Source organism: Fringilla coelebs, assembly GCF_963513975.1.
Source record: "Fringilla coelebs genome assembly, chromosome: 14".
NCBI lineage: Eukaryota > Metazoa > Chordata > Aves > Passeriformes > Fringillidae > Fringilla > Fringilla coelebs.
In genome coordinates, this window is record NC_140040.1 from 2,176,045 (window position 1) to 2,203,028 (window position 26,984).

The 26,984-nt window shown below is 58.4% G+C and overlaps 1 protein-coding gene across 6 annotated transcripts; it reads left to right on the plus strand.

The window, feature by feature from the left end:
- The first annotated feature begins 1,438 nt into the window (after window positions 1-1,438).
- On the plus strand, window positions 1,439-25,473 carry KIAA0513. Of its 6 annotated transcripts, XM_084215264.1 has the most exons (14): window positions 1,471-1,522; window positions 2,072-3,350; window positions 15,164-15,651; window positions 16,279-16,378; window positions 16,769-16,842; window positions 16,957-17,027; window positions 17,499-17,706; window positions 18,109-18,149; window positions 18,606-18,684; window positions 19,141-19,218; window positions 20,741-20,770; window positions 23,094-23,174; window positions 23,434-23,528; window positions 23,639-25,473. In XM_084215264.1, exons 3-14 carry the CDS (start codon window positions 15,290-15,292, stop codon window positions 23,686-23,688), a joined length of 1,269 nt encoding a protein of 422 aa, XP_084071390.1. In that variant the 5' UTR covers window positions 1,471-1,522; window positions 2,072-3,350; window positions 15,164-15,289; the 3' UTR covers window positions 23,689-25,473. The 6 variants fall into 6 exon arrangements, with proteins under 6 accessions (XP_084071389.1, XP_084071391.1, XP_084071394.1 ...); XM_084215263.1 differs by having other exon boundaries at window positions 1,439-3,350; XM_084215265.1 differs by having other exon boundaries at window positions 1,439-2,400.
- Window positions 25,474-26,984: the final 1,511 nt, after the last annotated feature.

Here is a 26,984-nt window from a genome sequence, read left to right on the forward strand (position 1 = left end):
TCCCTGCCTGCAGCGGGGCTGTTTCCCATTGGAGAGGGCTCAGGGAGGCGAGGTGGAATTACAGCATTACAGACAAAGCCCCAATATAATCGTCCCTGCGTGAAGAGCGGCGTTGCAGGGGGAGCGTTCTGCGGGGCGGGCTGCAAATGAGGCACCGGCGGTGCAGGATGTACCGGGAATTGCTCCATCACCGCTCCTAATGGCTTAACCAACAAAATCCATATTCATAAATCAAGCCAGGAGGGGGAGCCGACCTCTGTTCCGTGGTGCAGCCAGGAATAAAGGCAGATTATGAATTGCAGGGAGCTGCTGCAGCTGCCACGGCTCGGCCTTGGCATTAAAGGGAGCCCAAGGAGAGAAGATACAATCAGAGCTGTCTGGCGGCAGCTGAAGGATTAGCTGAGTCAAGCAGCAGAGAGCTGAGCTCATTTATCGGGCTATTTTCAGGACCCTGGATGGAATTTTACCCTCAATTAGCGATCTCACACTTGGGCAGAGGGGAATCATCCGAAATGGGCTTTTTCCATGTGCTGGCTGGTTGGGTTGGGCGTTGCAGGGGGGTGGTGGAGCTCAGGAGGTGAGCTGGAGAGGGCTGGGGAGTGCAGCCAGGGAGGGAGGGAGAAATGGATGGGTCTGTCCTCTTTGGCCAAGGGAATTGGCGCAGGGAGTGTCACAAATATGCTGGCAGAAGGACCTGGTGGTCTCTCACCAGCACTGGGTCAGGCCAGCTGTGGTTTTTTCTGTGTTCCCCTCAGCCAGGGACACAGGATTCATCGTTTCCAGCCTGAAAATGACCAATGACCCCTAAAATGTCACTGGAAAACCCAGCACAAAGTCTGCCTCTGCCCCTTTGCAGCTGAGCTTTGGGTTATCACAGAATCCTGGAATGGTTTGGGTTGGGAGGGACCTCAAAGCTCATCCCATTCCACCCCTGCCGTGGCAGGGACAGTGGGAGCTCCGAGCCCTGTCCTGGGGACACTTCCAGGGATGGAGCACCCACAGCCAGGGCCTCCCTCACTCCCAATATCCCATCCATCCCTGCCCTTGGCAGTGGGAGCCTTTCCCTGGGTCCTGCCCCTCCATCCCCTGTCCTCAGTCCCTCTCCAGCTCTCCTGGAGCCCCTTCAGGCCCTGGAAGGGCTCTGGGCTCTCCCTGGAACTTTCTCTGTGAGCCAGGCCGGGGTGATCCCTCAGCTTGCAGCAGAGCTGCCTCTGTTTGCCCCAAGCCCATCCCTTCCCCGGGAATGTGGCCAGGGAGGGAAGGGGCTCTGCAGGGCTGGCTCCTCTCCAGCCCCAGGCGGGTGCAGGCAGCGGCTCCCCGTGACGGAGGGGCCAAAAATAGAACCTTTCCCGGGAGAGGAGAGGAATGACACTTTTCCTGACACCCTGCAATAGCCTTGAGGCTGCCAACGTGGTGATAAGCAGTTGTTTGCCTGCGCTCTGGAGCAAAAGTGGTTTATCTCTTCCTTGTTCCAGCCCTGCAGGAAAAACCCAGCGATTTCGCTGCTGTGGGACCCCCCCAGGTCTGTATTTGATTATTTTTCTCTCTTGCAGCAGCAGCAGCAGCACCTGGAGATTGGACTGGAATTCCCAGCCCTGGCAGGGCTCAGGATGAAAAGCCAGAAGCAGGAGGTGCAGGGGAGCTCTGCAGGTTTTAGGGAGGGGTGAGCTGAGGGGATTTGACTCCTGAATCAGAGGTGCTTTGGAGGCTGGGGAAGTCAGGGATGTGTGTGCCCATCCTGGCTGCTCCCCCCGGGGCTTTTCCGGGAGGAGGAAACGTTCCCAGCCCTGCACAAACAAGAGGCCCCGAGGAGGAAACACATCAGGGAAATCCTGACCTCCTCCTGCAAAGCTCAGGGCTCCAAGAGAAGATCAAATCCCAGAGAAAACTGGGCTTCCCCCCTCCCTCTGCCCTCCTGCCCCCAAACTCCTGGCTCTGGGTGAGGTGGTGCCACTGCCCCGGGCAGGGCAGGGTGATGCTGCTTTTAGTGTGCACAGAAAACCCCGCTGAGACCCTTCATAAACCCTGATATTCCGTGTGAGGCTGATTTGAGGTGGTTTTTATTCAGCAGCTCCTGGGGGTGATGTCTCACCTCAGCCTCTCGCAGCAGCAGCCCTGCCCAGGTTCAGCTGAGCTTTTCCCTCCACAAAACTCCTCAAATCCCCTCCTCTGCTTCCACCTTCCCCCGGGCACGGCCGATGCAGGCAGAGGCTTTTCCCAGCTCCAGCTCATCTCCAGGAAGCAGGATGACATTAAATCCGAAACAAATTACCTTGTGCGCTCGAGCGAGGCTGCTCGGATGCGTTTTCCTTCCCTAACGATGGAGGCAGTGGGAATTGCAGCACCATTAACTCCTCCCTGCGCCTCCTGCGAGTTGTCAGCGCCTCTCCCCCGTGCCTGGTAAGTGCCTCATCCACTGCCTCCGATGCTCTGCTGCATCCCTGGAATCTTCTGTGCTGAAAGACCCCCCCAGCAGCCTGGGAATGCTGCGGGGATCCCAGGGAGCCCCGGAAGGGCCGCCCCGACCCCGGCATCCCACAGCTTTTCCTGCTGGTTTGGAACCCTTTGGGGTTCCCGGTGCAGGGTGAGGGGATGGGGCGGCTGCCAGGCTCCAAAGCTCTTCCAGCCTGGAGGGAAATCAGCCGTGCTGCCGAGAAACTGCTGCCCAGAGGGCAAGAAAGGTCATTAAATGTCAGGGAGAAGTAAAGCTGCATTTCCCCCACTTTTTTCCCCCGTTTTCTCCCCCTGGCTGTGCTGTTTGTGCTGCACTGGGAGCACCCCAGAGCTTCTGGGTTTGGGATGGGGGATCCCTGGGGTTACTCCTCGAGCATCTCGGGGTCCCAGGCACAGGTCAGGAGCCTCCAGGCCCGGCCTGGCTCAGGGACAGACGAACCGTGTCCCTTCCCCGGGCAGACCCAGCCCCACGGGGGCTGAAATAGGTTCGGGCTCCCCTTTGGGCTCTGGGGCGCATCCCGCCGGCACCGACGCGTCCCCAGCCCTTCTCCAGGCTCGGGGTGTGGGTGACAGCCCCAGGGGCGGTGACAGCGCCCTGCTGGCCTCTGCCACACCTCTCCCGCCCGGTGGCCCCGGCAGGAGGACCGACAGGTCTTTCCAGTCCCGCCGGAGCCGCCGGGAGCTGCCAGCGGCGGGCGGCACCCGGGGACAGGGAAAAACAGCGGGGACATCCCGGCCTCGCCTTGTTTGGCTTTCACTTTGTCACCCGGAGCTGGAATTAATCATTGCTCAGGGGTAGAGGCCGGCGGGAGTGTCGCTGTCCCTGTCCCTGTCCCGCCAGGCTGCGCCCGCCCGGGCTGGCATCGCCGCTGGAAGGAGCAGCCCCGGGGCAGGAGGTAAAAAGGGGATTTGGGGATCCCTGGGAGCAGGCTGGGGCTGGGGAGGGGCAGGCTGAGCTGCTGGGAGGGAATATCGGGGACTGGGCTGCAGCAGGGAGCGGGGAGTGGCAAAACTTGGAAGTTTTGCTGTAGTTTGGAAACTTTTTGCATTATTTGGGGCGGTGAGGAGGGCGAGCCTCAGCGAGCAGAGATTCCAAATTGTGGCTGCTGTTCCCTCCAGGGGCTCATCCGTGGCACCGAGTGACACATCCATCCCCTGCACTGTCCCTGCACTGCCTGCCTCCTGCTCTGACAGATGGCTGCAGTGGCAATTGCTGCCTCCAAAGATGAATTTGTGAATTCCTGGCTGGGCTGTTCCCCGGCATGTGGTGGAGCTTTACACACACAGAGAGTCAGGAGTCACTGCTGGGGCTGGGAGGGAAATTACAACACACAAGGCACTTCCACAGAGCCCCGGGGCCTGGCCAGGGACACAGCTTGGGAGGGGAAAAACAGAGAATCATGGAATGGTTTGGGTTAGGAGGGACCTCAAAGAGCATCTTGTTCCACTGCACAAAACTCAACTTCCACTGCACAAAACTGCTGAAAAAGAGCTTGGTTTGGGTAAATTTTGGTGTGTGTTAAAAAATAGTCACCTAGGGGTGGCTGGCACTGGCATCCATCCCATCCCATCCCATCCCACCCCACTGGAAGGAGCACACCCCATCACAGAGAGCTGCAGGACCCTGGGCTGGAGCTGCTTTCTGTGCCTGGAGTTAATTCAGTCACTCTTCTTACTCTTGGTTGTTTGCTCATGAATTTGGGAGATCTTTGTGCAGACCAGTGAGGGATGGGATTCCCTGGGGAGGGAGTGATCCCCTGCCTGGAAGTGCAGTGGTTTTTTGTCCTCCCTGTGCCTGTCCCTTGCTGCTGAGCAGGATGGCTGATGCTGAACCCCCTGGTGACACCTCAGGAGGGGATGGGTCAGGTGGATGCAATCTTTGTCAGGATTTGGGAATAAAAGCAGGAGAAGGGCATTGATCCTCCATTGATCCTTAATACCCACATGCCTGGCTCTGTTCCCTCTGTGCTGGTGACCTTCCCTTTGGTGCCATGGCCACCAGGGTGTCCTGAGTGTCCTCTGCCCTCGTCCTGTGCCTGTGCCTGGGGGCTGCAGGGCTCCCACCAGCTCCTCCCCCACGTGTGAGGACCACAGGGAAGGTGATCCCAGGAAAGGTGCTGCAGCTGGAGGTGATGCCCATCCCTGGGTTGTGGCTGACTGGGACAGAGCAGGAGAGGGGACCTGGGCCACCAGAGCTGTGCTGGAGGTGTCACAGCCCCACAGGTGCCACCAGCAGCTGGTCTGGGGGGGCTGCTGGGAGCTGTGGGGTGCTCAGAGGTGGAGCTGTGCTGCCATTCCCTGTGGATCCCCCTGTTTTCCCAAGCCCAGGTGGGTCCCACCATCCTGCAGCCGCTCCAGGAGCCACCGTGTGCTGCTGCCACCCCCAGCCCTGTAACACTGTGACAGCAGAGCGCAGAGCTGTCACCTTTGCCCTGCCCACGGCTGCTCCTTGCCCTGCCCACTGCCTGGAATGGGTGGGAGGGAGGGAGGAAACCCTTCCTGGGTGGTTTTCCACCTTCCCAGGGCTGCTCTGGCACGGGTTGGATCCCTCTGGGGCTCTCCCCAGCTCCATGAGGATTTGCAGGGTGCAGATCCCTGAGGATGCTCCTGTGCTGAGCTGGATGGATCCAAACAAGATCCAGGCTTCTTTGGAGGGGAAGCAGAGGGAAAGGAGCTCTGTTCCCTCTGCTCCAGCCTGTGCCAGCCCCTCCACCTGTGCCTCCCTTTATCAGCAGGTTTGGCTTTCCTTTCAGGAAAGCTCAAACAGATTTCCTCCTCTGTGTCACGGCTTTCCTGCAGATTCCAGGGAGACTGAGGGTAATTATAAGGCTTTCATCCTGCTGCCTGCCTGGCTGAGCTGCTCTGCTCACCACACGTGTGCTGGCAGATGTTGGCTGGCCCAGAGCACCCCAGGGACACACAGGCAGGGTTTTCTCCTCCCTGAAGCAATCAGCATCACAGAGGTGTGGGGCTGTGCCAGCCTGGGGCAAACCCACAGGGTTGTGCCCTCCTCGTGTAGGATCCATCTGTGGGATGGCCTCGGGAGGGCAGAGCATGCCCAGCCCTGAGCAGTGCTGGGGAATGTGGCTCTGGCCCCTGCTGTGGGAATAACCCCAAACTGAGGTGGTTTGGAGCTGGTTTCCTAGCCTGGATCCCAGCTGGGATTTGGGGGGGAAGCTGGAGGTCAGAGCAGGGTTTGTCTGCTCCTGCTCCTCCCTTGTGTCGGGATGAGGTGGAGAAATCTCTGTTTTAAACCACGAGAAGCCAGCAAAGGAGGAGTCCTGGCTGTGTCAGGCCGGCACAGGGGGAGGTTTCCCACGCCCAGGTGGCACAGAGGGGATGTGCCAGTGGGCAGTGGAGCTGGCAGTGCAGGTCCTGTCCCCAAACACCTCCACACACGAGGAGAAGGAAGCTCTGGTGACTTCTGCATCAGCCCTTCACCCAGGACTGAGAAAAGACCAGGATTTTCCCAACTGTTGAGCAAACAGGGGTGCTCAGCATGGGAGGGTCCAGCTTAACACCACAAAGAAGATTGGATTAGGAGGGATTTGCAGAGGGTCAGTCTGGAGGAGCAGCTTACTCAGGTCTGCAGCAGCTGTGTCACAACCGGCCGTGGTGTGGCAACGCTCGGTTGCTGCTCTTGGCTGCTGGGCTGGAGGATCCAGGGAGCTCCTGGGCTGGCAGAGAGCTCAGAGCAGCCCCAGGAACCGGCACCTGCCCTGTCCTGGGAGGCTGAGCCAAATCTTTGAGCCCTGAGATGGTGGAGGGTGAGTGTCCTTTGGGGCTTGGGGGTCTTGAGAAGGCAAATTAATTCATCCTGGTGCTTTGGCTGCTGCTGTTGAAGCCTCTGGTCCCTGTCCCTCTCCAGGTGCTTTGGCTCTGGGGGCACAGCCCTGCCCAGAGGAGCTGCACGGGGCAGCCTGGCCCTGGGGTGTTACAGGGCCTGGGCTTTGGGGTCTGATCAGAGCTTTGGGGTCTGATCAGAGCTTTGGGGTTTGATCAGAGCTTTGGGGTTTTGGTCAGAGTTTTGGGGTTTTCATCAGAATTTTGGGGTTTTGATCAGAGCTCTAGAGTTTTATCAGAGTTTTTGGGTTCTATCAGAGCTTTGGTGTTTTGATTAGAGCTTTGGGGTTTTGATCAGAGCTTTGGGGTTTTGGTCAGAGTTTTGGGGTTTTGGTCAGAGCTCTAGGGTTTTATCAGAGTTTTTGGGTTTTATCAGAGTTTTTGGGTTTGATCAGAGCTTTGGGGTTTTCATCAGAGCTGTTACCTCGGTCCTCACAGCAGGATTTCACATCCCAGTGGGAAGTGCAGTGGCAGCTCTGACACCCCTGTGGTGACCAGGGACAGGAGCTGAGTGACACAGCTGGGCCAGGGCAGGTTCTGGTGGATCTCAGGGAAAGTTCTTCCCCCAGAGGTGCTGGCACTGCCCAGGCTCCCCAGGGAATGGGCACTGCCAGAGCTCCAGGTGGGTTTGGACACTCCCTGGCACAGGGTGGGGTTGTTGGGGTGTCTGGGCAGGGCCACACAGGGGCTGGATGGTCCCTGGGGGTCATTTCCACTCAGGACATTCTGTGACTCTGCCAGCAGAGCCCTGGCTCCTTCCTGGGTCTGCCAGCTCCTCCCCTGGCCCTGGGGCCTGACCCTGCTGCTCAGGGGTGTGAGGCAAAAAATTACCCAATGCTGCAGGAACTTCCACAAAATCTGCTTCCCCTGAGTTGTGGGGGTGTCACCCTGCCCCTGATGGGGACATCACCCTGATGGGGACATCATCCTGCCCCTGATGGGAGTGTCACCCTGTGCCTGATGGGGACATCACCCTGATGGGGACATCATCCTGTCCCTAATGGGAGTGTCACCCTGTGCCTGGTGGGGGTGTCACCCTGTGCCTGGTGGAGGTGTCACCCTGATGGGGACATCATCCTGTCCCTAATGGGAGTGTCACCCTGTCCCTGATGGGGGTGTCACCCTGTCCCTGATGGGGGTGTCACCCTGATGGGAGTGTCATCCTGTGCCTGGTGGGGGTGTCACCCTGTGCCTGATGGGGGTGTCACCCTGTCCCTGATGGGGGTGTCACCCTGTGCTCAGCACCCAGCCCTGGCAGACGTGACTGTGGCTGTGCAGGATGGGATGGCAAAGGGAAAATAGGGCACCTGTGGTGTGTGACAGCCACAGGCACCCCAGAGGCTTTGTCTGCAGAACGGGGACACAGGGAGGGACACCCACGTCACCAGCAGCTGTCCCTGTGCCAGCTGCAGCTGGGCCCCACTGCCAGGGGGGCTGTGGGGGGCTGTGGGCAGCCCTGGAAGGTGCCCAGGAGGGAGCAGGGCAGTGTGGAGGTGCCAGGGGGGCAGTGGGAGATGGTTCTGGGCTGGGCATGGAGCTGGGAGGGGGGCACTCTCCCAGGAGGGTGTTTTTGGGGGGTGCCACCATGGAGAGATTTCCCCTTGGGAAGTCTTGGGTGTCTCCTGAGGGTGCTGGAGGGTGAATAACCCAACCTGAGCCTGGGTTCTGCTCCGTGGCTGCTGGGGCAGGCAGGGCCTGGATGCTCTCCCCTCTCCCTGGGGCCTCTCCTTTCCTTGGTAGGGTGAAGAATTCCCAGGCAGGACTGTGAGCTCAGCTGGAGGAGGCACAAAACTTCACAGAGCCATGGGAATTTTAGGTGTAGGTTGGAAGGGACCTTAGGGCTCACTCAGCTTCACCCCCTGCCACGGGCAGGAGCAGCTTCCACCATCCCAGGCTGCTCCAAGCCCTGTCCCAGCTGGCCTGGAACATCTCCAGGTGTGTGTACTCCCAGGATTTCCACCTGCCATGCTCCAAACCCAGGGTCAAGAGCAGAACAAACAGATAAAACCAACCAATACCAGGCATCCAGAGAAAACCCAAGCAAGAGGAGCTGGTGAGGGGGAGGCCCCAGCACCCTCCCCACGGTGCCATGTCACACCTGGGGAGCTGGGGGAGGTTTTCCTGTCACTTGCAATTCCTGAAGTCTGCCTTAATTACAATAATCACCCTGGGCAGACAGTAAATTAGGGATGCTCCTGGGTTTCTGCTGAGCTCGAGGGCTGTGTCACAGGCAAGCTGTTCCCTCCGTGGGCTGATGATGATGATGATGGGTGCTGGGGATGGAGGGGACAATGAGCAGTTTCACACTAATTACCATGGTTAGAGCTCTCCTGATGAGGATGCTCCATGGCAGGAGTGACTCACCCACCTCCCTCACCCCTGCCTGCCTCCAGAGCGCTGAAAACCACCCAGCTGAGGCTTTGGGCTCTTTTCCAGGGGTGCCCTTGAGCAGCAGAGCTCAGCTTTGGCCGGGCTGTGCCAGGGATGCTGCATTTCCCACCCCAGCAATGTTTCCCTGGGATCACACAGCTTCCTGCTCCACAGGGGGAGGACGTGGCTCTGACTGCTTTTTGCTCTTCCTGGGGACCAGAGTGGGTCCTGCAGGCTGTGCTGGGGCAGCAGCTCCTGGCTCCCTGTCCGTGGGGGATGCTCTGATGCCAGCCCTGCCCTGTGAGGGCAGCAATTCCCCCGAGCTTTGCCCCTGTCCTGGTGCTGCTCCCACCCAGTTCCTGCCCCCCACCTGGGGCTTTCCCACCTCTGATCTCACCTGAGGCTTTTTCCCCCAGAGTGGCTCAGCTGGGGAGGAGCAGAGCAGGTAATTCACAGTCCTCAGGGGGCTGAGTGCTGGGGAGGCCTGAAACCAGCTAAAGGTGAGGGAAAGGGGGAAGAACCCTCCTTTGATGGGGATCCTGCTGAGTTTTGTTTAATATTCCAGATATCAGGGCGCAGAGGGGCTTGGACAAAGAGTTTTGGGCTGGAGAATCCCTCTTTTATGGGAACTTCACCTTATTCTGGTTAATATTTGGGATGTCTGCATGTGCAGGTAGTTAGGCTGTCTTGGGCTGGAGACTCTCTCTTTAATGGGGGCCCCACCTTATTTTAATTAATATTTGGGATACCCTGCATGTGCCAGGACTTAGGCTGATTTGGACTGGAGAATTTGACTGGAGAATGATGCCTAATTTTGCTGAATGTCCCAAATGTCAGGGTGCACAGGGGCTTGGTCAGGCTGCTGTGGGCTGGAAAATTCCCCTTTTTTGGGAACTCCACCTTGTTCTGGGTAATATTTGGGATAGCTGCATGTGGTGGGACTTAGGCTGGTTTGGGCTGGAGAATCCCTCTTTGATGGAAACCCCACCTCACTTCCCTTGATATTTTGGCTACCTGCACGTGCAGGGACTGAAGATGATTTGATCCCCCTTCTGATGGGGACCCCACATCATTTTGGTCAATATTTTGCACACTTGCCTGTGCAGCTACTTTAGCCTGGAGAACTCCCCTCTGTCGGGTATCCCACCTAATTCTTCTTAATATTTCTCAATCTAGGGCGCACAGGGGCTGGTTTTGGGGATCCCTCCCCGGGTGAAACGCCGGCCGTGTGCCGCGGGAAGGGCTCTGGGGAGCCACCGCAGCGTGGCCGGGGGACACCGGGAGCTTTTTGCTCGGCGCTTCCCCGGAGCCGGCGCTGTGCGCGCAGCCGCGCGTGGGCACCGGGAGCGCCGGAGCTCCGCACGGAGGGAGGGAAGGAGGGGAGGAAGGAGGGACAGCAGCGTCCCCGCGTCCCTCCATCGCCTGTTCCCCGGCCTGTCGGCCTCCCCCGGGCCGGATGCTGCCGGGGCGGCGGCGAGCCGAGGCGCTGCGAGGCTCCCGGCTGCAGGTAAAGGAGCAGGGAGGAGGGAGGATGAGGATGGCGCCGTGACCCCGCCTGGGGACAGGCCTGCGCTTGGCTGGGCTTTTATCCGTCCTCTGTCCCCATATCCCGCCGGGAGGGGACACCCCGCTTTTTTTTTCCAGCACGTCCCGGGGGATGCAGCCATCCTCCCCGGGAAGGGTCCCCGTGTGCTCCCGGGGTCCCCGGGCTCCGTTCCGGCTGCATCCCGGATCCCCCCGCGGGGGCTGGAAGCAGCAATTCCCGTGGGAATGGGGGGCTGAGGGTGGTCGGGGCAGGGAACCCCCCCTCCCCGCGTGTGCTTTTCGGGGGGGTTCATTTCCAACATACAGCCTGGTACGGCCCCCGGGAGGAATTTTAGCCAGGTAAAAATGGGAATTGCAGAATGGGAATTGCACATCCCCCGTTTTGGGGCTCCCGGGGGATGTGGCCGTGGCCGAGGGGGTGTGTGGGAGCGGTGCGGCTGGGAAGCGTGAAAGGAGAAACCGCTGCTCGCACAAAAGCCCGGCTTGCGCAGCTCCGGTCTATTCAAGAGACATTTAATTCTCCTCGCAAGCCCGGGCGAACGGGGAGCTGCCATCTGGTGTCTGATGGCAGCGGGGGGAAAGGAAAAGGCTCTCCGGGAAGGGAAGCAGGGCAAGCTGGGAGCTCGCCGGGCTTCAGATTCCCGGGAAAGGGCTCCGGTTTAAGGGCTGGGTGATGGTTTATGAGTGCGAGATAAAGCCGGGCTTGGGAAGGGGAAGGATCCACCTGGAAGGCAGCAGCGCCCCAGCACCGGGGCTGGGAGAGGAGGCGATGCTGGGGAAAATATCCTCTAAACCACACATATCACACGCCAAAAATCCTCCCTCGTCAGGGACTGGGAGCCCGGGGGCGGCTCAGGACGGGCTGGGAGCTGACTCCGACTCTGGGAGCTGACTCTGGCATGCCCCGAGTGTGTGCGGTCTCTGCCCCGCCTGGGCCAGCCCAGCTCAGGTATCCCCCTGGCATCCAGGGAATTATTTTAGGGAGTCGCAGGGCTGCAGCAGGGATGCCTTGGCCAGGGCACAGCCGGAGCCTCCCCGATCGAGCCGGGAGCAGAGCGGATCTGCGGCGGGGAAGGGCCAGCCCAGCGAGGGGGAATTTCGGCTCTCCAAAGCGCCAGGATGTGTTTAAACAAGGAGGTTTGCGCGTTTAAATTCAGTGGGGTGCTTGGGAGGGGGGTGAGCGCGGATTTAGGGCGCGTTTGGGGATCTGGCACTCAACGGGTCTGCAGCCCGGAGCCGTGACCGCGCTGCCGGCCTGTTCTCGCCGGGGGAGGGACACAGGGAACAAGACTGACCAGTTCCCGGGAGGAAACAGGCCGTTCCCTGCCGGCACAGGGAGTTTTCCTTGGCAGGCGCTCAGCCGTGCCCAGGGTGCCCCTGCAGCGCGGGGCAGAGCCGCGGGTGGCTCCGCGGTGTCCCCGGGCAGTGCCAGCACCGGAGCGGGTGACACTCCCGGGTCAGACCCGGGCCGGGGCACTGCCAGCCCCCGGCGTGGATGGGACGAGGGAGGATTTCCACGGAGGGCCGCAGCGTGGAGAAGTGCCAGCAGCGAGCAGTGGCGCTCTGCCAGCCCCCGAGCAGCGGTGACTCTCTGTGCGTGTCCCAAAAATTCCTCCCAGCGTGTCCCCGGCGCTGCCTCCTCTGCAGGGCATCCGCACGTGGGCTGGGAGGAGGCAGCAGCGCTCTGCCCCCTTTCCTTCCTGGGAAGGATTTGTGCCCGGCACGGCTGGCGGAGAGGCGTGGGATGCGCTGGGATCGCCTGTGCTGCGGCACGGGGCACAAACCCTGCCCTGGCCGGGCCGGGTGCTGCCCATGTGAGCATCCCTCGCCCCCGCACGGCAGCGGGATGCAGGCAGGACACGGTGCCAGGGCTCTCTGCAGAGCTCTGGCTCTGTCCAAAGCAGCAGAGTTGTTCCCTCCGGGCTGCCAGGACGAGTCCTGCAGGAACATCAGTTGTGGCTTTTCCCCTTTTCCGGAGCTCAGTGCCCCCAGGGGCTCTCGGAGCTCCTGCACTCCGTGTCTGGGTGCCAGACTGCGGGGATGAGGCCAGGAGGAGGCAGCCAGAGGTTTCTTTGCTTTAATTACAGTTTTTAGTCATCCCTGACAGCTCCAGGCTGGAGCACTGTCTCCGTGCAGGGTGCAGTGTGTGGGTTGGAGCAGTGTCAGCGTGTGGGATGTCACCCACGGCCCGAGCTGATGGCAGGGATTATCTCAGTTTGTCATCCAGCTCTGGGGACAGGCTGGGAGCGTTGGGCTGGAGAGAGAGGAGAGCTGGGACACAGCTTGGCCAAATCCTGCTCCCCACTGGGATTTCCATTGGACTGAATCCCACGTCCCAGGTGTGAATTCTGAGGCCTCTCAGCAAACCTGACCTCAGCACCTGGAAAAAGCCCTGAGGGGAAACTCCATGCAGGGCTTAGGGATGCTGGGAGATCCAGCCAGGAATGCTGGATTCAAGGGCAGGTCATGGATAAAAGCTGCTTGCACACATGTGCAGCTGTTGGTGAATCATTCACATCCACCCCAGCATTTCTTTTTAGTAAAACCAGGCATTTTCCAAAGTTTCAGGGCACCATGGGCTTCCTGTGGCATTCCCAGCACAGCTTCAGCACATTCATGGATTTTATTCCTGAGCTGGTGTCTCCACTTGTCTGGTTGAGTTTTGTGGTTAAAGCCAGATCTGCTGAATTTCAGGATGATGCTGAAGCTCATGATGCTGTATCAAGGCTGCCAAGCAGCCTAAAAGTCTCTTTTTACTGCAGAACCCTCATTTACTGTCAGACTCGACCCAGCCAGGCATGGGACCCCCCTGGGCTGTGCCTGGGCAGTGCTGGGATGTGCAGCTGTGCTGAGTCCATGAGTGGAGGGTGCCAGGTGTGGGACCTGAGGATCTTGTTTGGAATTTTGGCTTCTCCTCCCCTGGATTTGTTCTGCTGGAGCAGTGAGGAGGCTGGGGAGTGGGGACAGGGCTGCTTTTGCAGCTGGTTTTGGGTTTGGAGCTCTTCTGGGCTCTGTGCTGAGAACCTCTGGGGGAGCCTGGGCACCCCCAGCAGCTGCCAACACCTTGGGACACCTTTGGTGGCCTTCACTCAAGGGCAGAGCTTTACCATGAGCTGGGCAGTGAGGGATTAAATCTTTTCCATCTCCCTGTGAGCTGGGGCTCAGGGGCTGAACTCCAAGTCCTCCTTCCCGTGTGCCATGGCCTCACCACCCTGATGGGGAAGAATTCCCTCCCAGTGTCCCATCTAACCCTGTCCTCTGGCAGTGGGAAGCCATTCCCTGTGTCCTGTCACTCCTTGCCTCCATCCAAAGCCCCTCTCCAGCTCTCCTGGAGCTCCTTTTGGTGCTGGAAGGGGCTCTGAGCTCTCCCTAGAACCTTCTCTCCATCAGTGCCAAAGGGACTTTGCAGCTGCTGTGCGAGTGGGAAGGGATGGATGGAGGGATGGAGGGATGGAGGGATGGATGGATGGATGGATGGATGGATGGATGGATGGATGATGGATGTCCCATCAGCTGGAGGGGTGGTTTGGGATGGGTCACACGGCCAGGGGCACGGAGCCAGGCTGCAGCTGGCTGGATCCCCTTGGGAACACTTCCAGTCCCTGCTGTGCTGCAGCCTTGGGCTGCTCCTCTCCCAGGAGCCAAACTCTGCCCAGCTCCTGGAGCTCAGCAGTGCCCCTGCAGCTGCTGGGAGCCAGCTTTAGGTGTGTGCCAGGGGCTGCCAGCTGAGGTGGCTGTGTGGGTTCTGCCACCCGAGGTGGCTTTTCTCTCTGTCCCTGCTGTCCCTGGGGGACAGGGTCCCAGCCACTCAAGGAGCTGTGTTTCTCTCGCTGTCCAGTGCCCCAGAGGGTCCCTGGAGGAGGAGGAGAAGGAGGAGGAGGAGGAGGGGGATGCTGCTGAAGAGCGGCTGCTCCTGCAGCCCAGGGGTGTTTTCCCACTGTGCTGTGCTTGGTGAAACACGTCAGATTTGGTTTCAGCTTGATCTCCTGTTTGTCTGATGAACTGGACATGGGTCCTCTGGGGGATTTTTGCTCTGGGCATGGTTGCCTGTGTCCTGGGATCGGTTCCCTGGAAGGCAGAGGGGCTGTGTCAGTTGCTGTCGTGCTGCCCTGGTTTGTCACTGTCACCTGTCACCCGTGCTGCTGTCCCTGCTCCTGTCCCACCTGTGCCCGGATGCTGCAGCGTGTGCTGGGTTTCAGACACCAAAATTCGCCCCCTCCTGGGGCAGAAACGCCCTCAGTGAGTTCATCAGTGACTCTCTGACACAGGGACAGCTTCAGGGTGGCCCTGTCTTTGCTCCTTTGCTGCAGCACGGTCCAGGATGGGCACGTGCTGGAGCATCCCAGTCCATTCCATCCCTGTGCTCTCTGTACCTCCTTTGCAGGACCTTTGCAATTTGGGGTGCCAAACCCCTTAACTGCAGTCCAGAGCTCTGCATCCTCATTCCATTCCAGTTCCCGTGGGGTCCAGCATTCCCTTTCCATCCCCAGCTCAGCTGATGGGTGTTAAACTCCAGGATGCTCCACCCTGGAGATGATCCCATTTCCCAATGGGGTCAGACAGAGCTGTGAGCAGAGAGAGGCCAGGGACAGGAGGATGCCAGGGCTGCCCTGGAGAGCCACCAGTGTCCTGCCAGCTGCTGGCTCCTGCCAGCCCAGTTTTGCCCGTCAGGCCACGAGATGTCACATTCCAAATGTGACATATGGAGCTGAGGCTCCGGTTGTCCCTTTTCTGGGCTGAAGGATGGAAAACCCTCTCGAGCAGTGCCGACAGCATGTGAGCATTCCATGGGATTGCTGATTCACGTGGCTGCTGGAGAGGAGCCAGCTCTGTCTGTCCCTGCATTGTGGACAGACATTCTGGGGACATTGTGGGTGGTGGCCTTGCCCGAGCTCCATGGTGGTGGCTCCCGGGGTCCTGTCCTCACTTTTGTCCTCCTTGTGTCTTTCAGATGTCCTGTGGTAACCCCAGGAGGTCCTGCCTGCCTTAGCCAGCATCCTGCCAGCCATGGCCTCAACGCCCCAGTGAGGGACAAAAGGACGAGCAGAGAGTGTCCCCAGCATCCCCTGGGACAGCCATGGAGGCCCCTCTGGATGTGCCTGTAGGGAACCTCATTGACTTTGACAGTGAAACGCCCGCCTGCGACCCCTCGGAGCCCGCTCCTCCCGCTGCCCCCAGCGACAGCGGCCACCCGGGGGATGACAGCGGCCACCCGGGGGACACAGGGGACGTGGCCGCGGAGGAGAGCGATGCCACCGAGTCAGCAGACAGCGAGAATGACATGGGGGACTCTCCCCAGCACTGGGGTGGCCCCCGCCGCTCCTCCTCCAACGAGTCCTTCTCCTCCGGCCAGAGCGCGGAGTCGGCGCCGCGGGACGAGGCCATGGCCGAGCGCCGGGAGTTCATCCGGGCTTACGTGGAGAAGATCTTCACCGGGGGGTGAGCGAGCAGGGCAGGGACATCCCACGGCATGGGCGTGGGTCCGGCTGCTTTCCCCCTCCAGGAGCAGCAGTTTGTCCTTCCCCTGCGCTGAGGGGGATGTGGCTTTTGCCTTGCGCTCCTCTCCTGGCCACATCTTCCACCCCCAGCTTCCCTCCCTTCTCTGTCCCCATCCCCGTGCCAGGGGCTCACTGTCCCCGTCTCCTCTCCCCACCGATGCTCAGGGAAATGCCCAGGGTTCACACGTGCCCAGGGACCCTGTGGCTGTGCCCCCAGCCCTGCATCCCCCAGCTCTGCGGGACCCCGTGGCTCCGTGTCAGGCTGGATGCAGCAAATGGAGCGTGAGGAGCAGCAACAGGGCTTGTTTTTGCTCTGGGGCTCCCTGCCTGTCTCTGGAGCTCAGTTTCTGCTCACACTGTCCTTGGCTCTTCCCTTCTCCCTCTGCCTTGGCTTTCCCTCCTGCCAGGGAGGGAGAAAAGAGCAGCACAAGGCGAGGGATGACAAAATGGATGCTCCTCTCCTCCTCTTCCTCTGCCTTCCTCCAGCCCCAGGATGCCGATGCCAAGGGGGGGGTGCAGGTCCCATCCTTGGCTTTAATGATGTTTTTTTAATTTTTCCCTGTTGCAGAGAGGATTTGGACCAAGAGGAGAAGGCCAGGTTTGGGGAGCTCTGCAGCAGCGAGAACGGGAAGGGCAGGGAGTGGTTTGCGAGATACGTGAGCGCCCAGGTAAGGGGAGTGCTGGGGCGGCAGCAGGGATCCTGCGTGGGCTCTGCACCAGCCTCAGGCCAGAGGGACTGAATTAGATCCCAGAGAAGTATTTTTGGAAGGCAGGAACCACAGCAAAGGGAGATACAGGAGCGAATAAATGCATTTTGAGCAGTTAAATACACCCTTGGTGCAACGTGGGAGAGAATTCACTCGTTTTATTTCAAATTAAATCCCACCAGCACTCAGACACATCCTATTCCCTACAAAAAACCAAACCCAGACAGGCAGGGCGCAGTCTCTGAGGGGAGTCCCAGCCTGGAGTGCTGTTTCTCCCTGCCCATGGTGGGGGTCCTGGGGGTCTGGGGCTGTTCCTGCTGCTGTGCTGAACCCTGGGCTCTGTCCCTGCAGCGCTGCAACTCCAAGTGTGTCTCAGAGCAGACCTTCTACCGCCTGATGCAGTCCTTCGCCCTCGTGCTCTTCGAGTAAGTCCTGGGGGGCCTCTGGGGCTTTGTGGGAGCCCCCAAAAGGCCCTGAGGGCAGAGCTCTGTTGGGCTCCCATCACGGGGTGTCCTCACTGAGTCCTCCCTCTGTGCCAGGTGTCACCAGATGGACGATTTCAGCCCTGCCAAGAACCTCATGACCATGTGTTTCACCTATTACTACATAGGTAAGGGAGCCTGCACCCCTGGGGAGGCTCTGCTGGTGCTGCTGTGAAATGTGTCCTGTGCATGGGAAAGGTGTTGGAGGGGTGCCCCAGGCGGAAAAGAGCCCAGAATCCATGCCAACCCGGCAGAACTCCTGCTGGGGTGGTGATGTTCCTTTGTGCTCGCTTCCAGCCAGGAATATTTGTGTGTGACAACCCCCAGGTGATCCCAGCCCCCAGGGTGGGATGTGGACACCCCAGCCCAGAAGCACCTTGGTTTATTGTTTGGTGTGCAATGGCTGCTCCTCCACGGGGGGTTGGATTTTCTATCCAAAATGGGAGTGGGGAGGATAAAAATAAAAACCTCCAGGAACTGGGATGGGATCTGGGGTGTTCCCGTCTCCTGGTGGTGCCTCGTGGAGCTGGAGGCAGGTCCCCAGAGCTGGCAGCACTCAGGGCCGTGGGCCCACTGAGCTCCTGGCACATTTTCCCCAGGGAAACCTCAGGCCCTGCCCTTGGAGGCCAAGGAGAAGCCCACGGGCAGCATCGACTCGTACCTGAAGTCAGCGAACACCTGGCTGGCTGAGAAGAAGGACATTGCAGAGAGGCTGCTGAAAAACACCTCAGCCAGGACAGAGAACGTCAAGGGCTTCTTTGGGGGCCTGGAGACCAAACTGAAGGGTCCTGGCAGCAAGAAGAGCGAGTGGGTACCCCTCCCTTGGGGGGCTGGGCAGGTCCTGACCGAGCCAGGGGCGTGTGGCCACCATGGGGCCAGGAGAGCCTGGTCCCGTGCTTCAGTCACTGTCACCTCGTGGTCTGGGAGTCCTGTTTCCCTGGGCCATTGGCCTAATTCCTCCTGATTTGTCTCAAAACTGGGACAGCCATGGGGTTATGTGGTTCCAAGCTGGTGATTGCCTGCCTCATCTCTGTCCTGGGTCTGAGGGGAGGGATGTCACTGTTTCACTGTCTCTTTGTCACCTTTCTGGCCCTGGGGACAGTGGCATGGGACTAGGGGGTCCTTCAAATGAGGTTCCCTCTGCCAAGGGGCCATGGGCTGTTGGGGGAACAGGAATTTTGGAGCTGACATTGATTTCTTCTGCCACAGAGAAGGTGAAGACAAACCAAAGGAGAAGCTGAAGAAGACAGGTGAGTGCAGCCAGCATTGGTGAAATAGGCGTGGCCAAGGCACCCCTGGGGAAGGAGAGAGGGGTGGAAATGCTGGAATTCCTTGGGGCTGGCTTTGACATTCCAATCACAACTCTCATCCTGCAAGGATCTTGTCCTCAGTGTCACAGGCTCAGAGGTTTGGGCACCCACTGCCCTGAGCTTTGCTGGTGCACCAGTCTGCCCCAGCACCCGTGTGTGCTCCCAGAGCAGCGGTCCAGTCCCTCCAGGATCCTCCTGGGACATCCCTGCCTTCATCAGGGCTGACCCCTGCCCTCCAAGGGCACTCAGAGCTCCTCCTCCCGTTGCTCTGGATGCGTTTGGTTTGCAATCCACCCCGCCTGCTCAGCCACCAGACTGGGAGGGGGCACAAAATCCACACCTGGGTGGGAAGCTGGGGTCCCCCGGGTGCTGGTGTGTGACTGTGTGTGCCCACAGTGTCCCTGCAGAGCCCAGAGGAGGAGAAGAAAGGGGAGAAGATCTACCTGTACATGCACCTCAAGCAGCAGCCGATCTGGTAAAGCCCCTGGGCGAGCTGGCTCCTGCCTGGGGAGGGGTTTGTCCTGCTGGCCACACGTCCCCAGATGTTCACAAGTGTCCCTAACGGAGCTGGCCTTGGCTTTGGCACGTCCCTTGTGCTAATGAGAGTGTGTTTGCAGCCACCAAAGGGCTGCTCCAGAAATCTGCCAGGTTGGTTTGGCCCACCCTGACCCTTGGGAGGACTCAGGGACAGGCTGGGCGAGATTGTGGAATCCTGGAATGGTTTGGGTTGGAAGGGACCTTAAATCGAATCCCATCCCACCCCTGCCATGACAGGGACCCCTTCCACTGTCCCAGGCTGCTCCAAGCCCCATCCAACCCGGCCTTGGACACTTCCAGGGATCGAGGGGCAGCCACAGCTGCTCTGGGCACTCTGTGGTTCCTAATTATAAATCCCAATTAGCCATTCCCAACATTCCCTCCCTCCCTGCAGGCACAACCTTCGCTTCTGGAACGCCGCCTTCTTCGACGCCGTGCACTGCGAGCGCAGGAAGAGGTCCCCCACCACCAGGTAGGGCACGTCCCTGTGGGAAAAGGAGCCTCTGTGTCCCCTCCAGTCCCCCAGGGAGCTCCTCCCAACAGCCCTGATCTTGTCCAGCCCTGGGGAGATGCTGTGCTTTCCATCCCCACTGGAATCCTGCCAGATGGGGAGCACTGGGCAGCGGGGCGTGCTGGTGAGATCTGCAGCCTGGCAGGGCTTTGGCAGCAGGACGGGTTTCTTGTTTCTTGTGCAGCATTTTTGGAGGAACCAAACCCTAGAGAGGTGCTCAGAAATCCCAGCCAGGGCTCAGGCTGCTGGTGCTGAGTTTGCCAGCAGGTCTGGGAGGTGCTGGGCGCGGCCACCAGGGAGGTGTATTGGATGGAGGGGATGTCCTGGCTGTCCCCAGGAGGGACAACCTGCAGCCAGCAAGGAGAGAAGCTGGGGATGGTGGCACTTCCAGCCCCCAAAATTGGGATAAACCTGCCAGGGAAGGGGCTGCTCCTGTTGGGGGGTGCAGAAGTGAGTGAGACCCTCACCAAGCTTGTGCCCATCTCGTGCTGCACCCGGAGCTGTGTGAGGGCTCCAGCCTCTCCCTCCTCTCCTGGCAGCAGTTTTCCACTCCCAGCTGCCCCCTCCTGCTGTCTGTGCAGTGCCTGAGGCTCTGAGCTCTCCTTGGAGCCCTTGAGCTGCCCCTTTTCCCCATTTCAGAGCTCTGCCAGCCCCCTCTGTGTCCCCCCAAACCCAAGCTGAGCGCAGCAGCCCTGGCTCACACCCTGGGATGCTGTGCCAGGCTCAGCTCTCGGATCAATCCCTGTCTTCACCTTTATTGCTTTCCTTTTTTTCTCCCAAGCAAGCCCGGGAAGAGCCTACAGAGCAGCAGTGTAGCCATAACTGCATTTGCTTTGATTAAGCCCCAAATTAGCAGCAGCAAGTGCCTCACAAGGACAGACACCACCGGCAGCTGCTCCCTGCTCCCAGTGCCTCTCACAATTAATCTGATGGCTGAGCCTGCCTCGGCTGCAGGAGCAAGCCTGGCTGACAAAGGAGCTTTGGGAGCTGCAGCCTGGAGAATCCTGAGGGTCTCAGGGCTCCAAGGGAGGTGGTGGTGACACCCTGAGTCCTCTGGAGAGGATGCAGAATCCTTACAGTGAGCTGGGATGCCTGGCTGAGGATTGAAATCCCTGCAGGGAGGACGTGGCTGGGGCTGGGTTTGGAATTCCAGGTCTGTCCTTGGCCATGGCAGATGTCCAGAAGATCCATGAGGAAGGGGCTGAGGCCACCTCTGTGATGGGGTGACCAGGACATCTCTGGGGTGGCCGGGCTTTGTCCTTTGCCAGACCTGGGGAGGATTTTCCTCCTCTGGGTAGGGAGGGCAGGGGAGGGAGGGGGAGGAACCAGAACTAAACTCCTCTTTTTCTCTCTCTTTCCTCTCTCTCTCTGCCTCTAACAACCTTCTTCCATCTCTTCCTCTCTCCGTTCCCCTCCATCCCTCTGTCTTGCATGACCTTTTCACACGCCACTTTTGTGGGCCCCGTTTCTGCCGCCGCTCCAGAGGGAACACTGGGGAGGAAGAGGAGAAGAGGTGTGTCTGTCCCTGTCCTTCCTTAGTGTCCACAGGCTGGTGCTCCCTTCAGGTCCAGATCCTGCCCTGGGGACCGGGGGGATGTGTTTTGGGGGGCTCTGCAAGGCCCTTTCCCCACGGAGGAGGAGCAGCTGCCGGAGGTTTGAGCATGAGCATCACCCTCCCCCAGGGCCTGAGGGGTTTACATTGGCTCCTCTTTCATGTGGCTCTTAAAAAGGAGCCTGGATGGTTTCAAGCTGTGATATTTTTATGGGAACATCCCTCTGGGCAGGTTTTGGGCACGAACTGAGTCTCTTTGTGTAGAAAGCATCCCCCTCTCCTGTCCTTCCTGCTTGCTCCTGGCTTCTGCTGCCACTTAGAGGTGCTGGGGATCCTCTGCCAGCTGGAAAAGCTGGTCCTTTTCCATTTTTAATGCAGTTTTCTGCTGCCATCCCTTAACAAAATTAAAATTGCAAATGGGGAGGGCTGCATGTCACAACTGGGAGTGTGTCCTTGGGGCCATGAGCTGGGAACAGTCTCTTGGAGGGTGAGATCTGGGGGCAAATCCCTCCAGGTGATGGCATTAGCAAGAGGATGAGGAATTTTGGAAGCCTGGCAATGAATTTTTCTGTGTGGCTGAGGAATGTCCTGGCTGAGGGATGGTGTAAATATCACTGCTGGGGTTTGCTGTGCAGGGGGAAACGCTGCTGCTGGAAGAGGAAGGAGTTGATGGAGAGTTCTCAGCACTTCCAGGCACAGCAAGTCTTCCCTGGATACCCCAAAATACAACCCCACAGGCCAGGGGGTTCCTCACCCCTGTGCCTGTCCTGCTGGTGAAGATCAAAGGCTTTAAGTGGAGCCACATGTGGGTTTTCTCCCTTCCCAGGCATGTTACTCTCCAGTAATAAACCAGAAACACGGCCAGATTTTTTTGGGGGGGCACTTTGATAATATTTTTCCTCCCTTCTTCCTCCCTCCAAAACATAAAAAGGCAGGAAAAAAAGAGTTTCAAAGATGCCTCTTCTGTAAGCGAGCCAGTGGGGTCTGTGAAGTTTTGCTTCCAGATTTCAAAGCCCCTTAATTCAATTCTTCCCCTCTCCTTTCAGCCTCTACATTTGGCTGTGGGTTTTATTTGCTATCCTAAGCTTTATCTGAGAGAAATTACACCTTCTTTTCTTTAAAAGAAAAAATCCCCTGAAACATGTTGTGTGCATTTCCAGAGCCTGTAAACAACGAGCTGATGGCTGCAGGCTCAGCTCAGCAGCTTTGCACATTTGGGTTGGGGTGATTTCGTGGGGACTGGCTCCTTTTGTGGGGTCAGCCTGGCTGAGCACCCATCCTCTTCCAGTTCCAGCCACACTGGGGCTGAGCCAGCCTCTCTGAATTTCGGGTGAGACCTCCTCTATCCCAGTTTCCCCCCAGCACAGCTCCCCCCTCCTGCTTGGTATTCTGGCCAGCTACAAGTGTCCCTTCTTCTCCTGGTGTTCTCCTCTTCCTTCTCCTCCATTTTTCTTCTGCCTATCCCTGTTTTTCCTCGCTTCTCCTCCTCTTATCCTTGGCTGTAACCTCACCTGGTTCTTGGGAAGGGGCTGGCTTCACCCTGGAGCTGTAGTTTCCCTGGCATGCATGTCACCCCGAGTGACATCCCTGTGGCACAGGCTTTATTCCTGGGGTGGGGACTCTGCCCCTGCCTAGAGCTGGTTGCAAACACCCAGAGCTTAAACCCCTCCAGCCCTGAAGGTGCTGCTGCAGCTGCAGGGAGCCAGAGTGGAGCCGGGGCATCCCCAGGGCACCGCTGGCATTTTGGCCCGAGGGGAGGGGTGTGGGAGCTCCCGCCCTGTCCGAGGGGGAGGTATGTTTGGGGAGCACCTTGCTCGGGATTTGGGGACTTGGAGCCTTGCTGCACATGAGGGACAGCTGCCTGGTGTCCCCCTGTCACCCTCCCAGGCTGGAGGGCTTTAGCAGAGCTCTGCTGGGATGGCCATCCCCTGCTTCCTCCTTGTGCCCATAGTGGCACTGAAGGTGAGCTCTGTGCTGGAGGGATCGATGCTATTTTTAGCTCTTAATCAGGGCCTTTCCAGGCAAAGCCAAGGTTGAATAAGGTTTTTTCCTGGGGCATCTCTTGCATTGCTCCAGGGCAAGAGCTCTGCAGCTGGATCCGTGTTGAGAGCTCATCCAACACCCAGCACCACGCCCAGGGGCTCTGGGTGCCTTCCTGTGCTCCAAGGGGCTCTGGGTGCCTTCCTGTCCTCCAGCAACGTGGCCCAGGGTGGGAGGAAGCAGGCAGGGGGTCCTGAGGTGACAGTGGTGACAGTGTGGTGCCAGACTGGCTTGTTCCTTGCAGGGAGAAGTGGTGCCACATGACGCAGGAGGAGCGTGACGACAGCCTGCGCTTCAACGAGAACATCACCTTTGGGCAGCTGGGGTGAGCAGGGCAAGGGCACCACCCCCCTGGGGACACCTCCCAGCTGTCCCACCTCTGGGGACATCCCTTATGCTGCAGAGCATCTTTGATGCTTCTCCCTGGGACCTGCTCCTGCCCCTTCTGTTGAATACCCAAAGGGATGGAGCTGAACATCATCCCAGGGCCTGCTGTAAGGGGCTGTGGAGAGGGAGAGGAAGGTGGGGGCAAGAAGGGGCAGCCTGGCCATTCTCTCACCCAGAGCATCTCTGTCCTCCCTCAGCACCTTCATCCACAACATGCTGGCGTTTGGCCTCAACAAGAAGCTCTGCAGTGATTTCCTGAAGAAGCAGGCGACCATCGGCAACTTGGACGAAGGTAGGGGAGAGCCCGGGGGATGTGCAGCCCCTTTCTTGGATTCTGGGGGGATGGAGGGTGGATGGGCTGGTTCAGCAGCCTCCCTGAGCCGTTCTCTCTCTCCTTCCCAGAGCAATACAAGCTGCTCAGTGACCACATCGAGCAGATGGCCACGGAGTAGCCGCCGGGCAGAGGCGCAGAGACGGCGGCCGGACAGGTGGGGAGGGGAGAGGAGCCCACCCCCGGGGCTACCTGAGACTGCAGCTGGGCTACCTACAAACCAAACCACACACACGAGCTGCAATAAAACCTGCATGATCGTCCATCAAACTCTAGAGCTGCCCCAGGGCAGCCTGTAGACATAGGAGCCAAACAGCCCCCGCCCTCGCCAGACTCTCCCACCTCTATTGTCAGAGTAGACAGCCCCGAAAGTGAATTTGGTTAAAAAGCAAGACAAAACACAAGGGGAAAGCAGGAAGAGCGTGGCTGTGCAGCCCCCAGGTGCTGTGTCTGCAGCCCCCCCATGATGAAGTCTCTGGTGGTAAATCCAGAGGGATCCAAGGCTGCCTTTGCTGCTGGCGTCCCCTCGCTGATGCTGGAGCTGCACCGGGGATGCAGGAGGTGATGGCAGGGACCACAGCCAGGAGCTGGGGCTGCACCCAGCCACCACTCAGTCAGGTTCTGTGCTGTCTCCAGGGTGTCACCACTGCCTGGGGACATGGGCAGGGTGGGGCCTTGCTGGGGGCAGAGGTGGGGCTGGCAGAGTGCTGCTGCCACCCTCCCTGGGAGCTGGAGGGAAACCTTCCCTTGGGAAACCTTCACTGTGCTGCCTGTGTGGGTTTGTACCTCTGGGCAAAGGGACAGCAGTTTGCTCCATATCATTAGCCTGGATCAGTAGGAAAAAAGCCATGGCCTTGGGCAGGATTGCAGGCAGAGGCAGAGGAGCTCTGCTTGGCTTGGGAGGAGATGACAAAACCTCATCCCTCTCCCTGCTGCCCTGTCAGTGTCGGGATGCTGCTGGATTGTGACATTTCCCAAAGCCTCCTGCCATCCTGTGGCAGTAGATTAATGTCCTCCTTCCCCAGGCTGCTCCTCTCTGCCCCCTCCTTTGCTCCAGCTGCTCATCCATCAAACCTGCAACAGCCCTGTCCAAAGGACACCTCCTGTTCTGCTCCAGGGGCAGCAGATCTGTTTTATCCCTTGGACCTTGGCACGGTGTTTGCAGAGAGGCTGGGGACACAGGGACATCTCTGGGGACATGAGGACATTGCTGGGGACATGGGGATATCGCTGCTGCCCTCTGCAAGGAGCAGCCCACAGGGGCAGAAACCCCCAGCCCTGCACAGCCAAGGGTCCAACAGTCTCACCCCAAAAAAATCATCCTGAAACACAAGTCCAGGTTTCAATCGATCCATTTTCCCTGTGCTGCTGTATCCCATAGGAAATAGCATAAAAGGATAATTTTTCCATGTAGCTCTTGGCTTCTGGTGTAATTTCCAAGCATCAAAGTGATGCTTTTACCTAAGCTGGGCTTCCCTTGCTGCTGGGGATGGGATCCGTGCTGGGTCTTGTAGGAAGGACAAATCCAGCACCAATTTTTCCTTGGCCATTCCCAAACATGGGCAGAGTCACTGGAGAAGGGTTTTTGTTGGGGTCAGGGGCTGATGTTGGTCCCTCATCCCAAAAAAACCCTTCCTGCTGGATAAAATGTGCTGCACCATGACCAACTCAGCATCCTGGAGCATCCCATCCCTGTGGCCTTCCCTGTTTCTGTCTCCACTCAGGTCTTTCCCAAATCCTCCTTCATTTCTTTATTATTATTATTTTTTCCAACATGAAAAGAAATGTTCAGTGCTGAAGTATATATATTATTTGCATGTGTATTTTTCTATAAAAACAATTAAAATCCAATAAAAATAGCCATAAACCCTCCTTGACTGGGACTGTGTGAAGGATGGGATGTGAGAGAGAGAGAGATTGGAATAAATTATCTTAAAAATGAATATTTTCTCTCAATTGTTGTTGTGTTTTTTAAGCAGATGGATTTTCTCCACATTGTTCGACCTCAGTGGTCCCTGGTGCCTCCACCAGCTTCTCCCTTTTGATAATCTATTTTTTAATAGAGAAAAATTGTTGTGCCTTTTAGAGAGATGTTCACATTTGCCCTGCAGCCAGAGAGGCACTTGAAGGAGATTTCATTTTTATTTTCTTTTCCCTTGTGCTTTCCATCTCTGCCAGCAGCCTCGGAGCTGATGGCAGAGCTGGGATCCTGCTCCGGCCTGGGGACATTTGATTTCAGTGTATTTAAAAATCAATTACTCAGTATTATCTTATTAAAAGAAAAGATGTTCCCTTAGGTTAGCAGGCTGGGAATGTCACATTCCACCCAGGATTCAGAGTCCACGTCCCCTCAGGTCTCTGTGTGGCCAAGCTGAGCCTGTCCCTTGTCCTGCAGGGCGGGTTTCTCTCTTGCTAGCCCAACACGTCTCTTGGTAGCCACATTTCTCTAAGGAAGGAGCTTTCCCTGCTCCTTGTTTTTATGGAATTACCCCCCATGCAGGAGGGAAACCCACCAGCCTCAAAGCTTGGGTGTTTTCCCTGGTGTTTTCCCTGGGTGTGGATTGCTCAGCTGTGGGAAACAAAGAGCCTGGGATCAATTTTGTTCCCTCCACCTGCTGAATTCCTTATCACCTGGCTGTGCCTGATAAGTTTGTGTGTATAGGAAGGGAGGGGCTTATTCCTGAGGTATTTGCCCAGCTCCAGGGGCCCTTTGCAGCAGGTGCCCCCTGGCACTTCCCTTTTCCTGGTTTTCCTACCTGGGTGCTTAGAATTGTTCTGTGAGGCTGCAGGGGCACTTTAGGAAGTGGGGATGAGATCTGGGGCTGCTAATCCCAGCCTGGGAGGGTGTGAGATCCATGACCAGTTACCCTGGAGCTGGGAGATCTCCTGAGCTCCAGGAAGTGCCAAGGGACAGCGTCCCTGTCCTGCTTGGGAAGTGCCAAGGGACAGCGTCCCTGTCCTGCTCGTCAGGTGGTGGCCATTGAGCCAATTTAGTAATTACTGTTAAAAAGTTAAAAAGTGGTGTCACCACACCCAGGAGGGTCATTAATGCAGCTGGAAGCAGCCTGGGTTTAAATCCCTGCAGGTGGGCCAGGGCAGGTGGGGACTGCAGGAGGAGCCCCTGGAGAAGGTACTGGATGTCACAGGCACAGCCTGTCCCCCTTCCCCGCCCGGTGTTAATTACACCATGCAGCAGCTTTAGGAAAGCTGATCCAGCTCTGGGGTGATTCCACCCATCCATTAAAGCCAGGGTCAGCCCAGTGGCTGCTGCAGCTCTGCTCCTTCAAGGCTGAGCACAGCCAGCAGCTCCCAGCCCCTCTCCCTCCCTCGGGAGGGATCAAAGGACGGCTGCTCGCCCGGCTCTGGGGGTTTTATTGCATCTCTATTAAAGCTGTTAAAAATCTTTCCATTGTGGCA

What these genes read in the sequence shown, in the direction of transcription:
- KIAA0513 (XM_084215263.1), top strand. Translation starts at nt 15,290, where the DNA reads ATGGAGGCCCCTCTGGATGTGCCTGTAGGGAACCTCATTGACTTTGAC. An exon ending in GAGAAGATCTTCACCGGGGG is followed by an intron (nt 15,652 to 16,278) that starts GTGAGCGAGCAG and finishes TCCCTGTTGCAG; the next exon opens with AGAGGATTTGGACCAAGAGG. An exon ending in TTCGCCCTCGTGCTCTTCGA is followed by an intron (nt 16,843 to 16,956) that starts GTAAGTCCTGGG and finishes CCTCTGTGCCAG; the next exon opens with GTGTCACCAGATGGACGATT.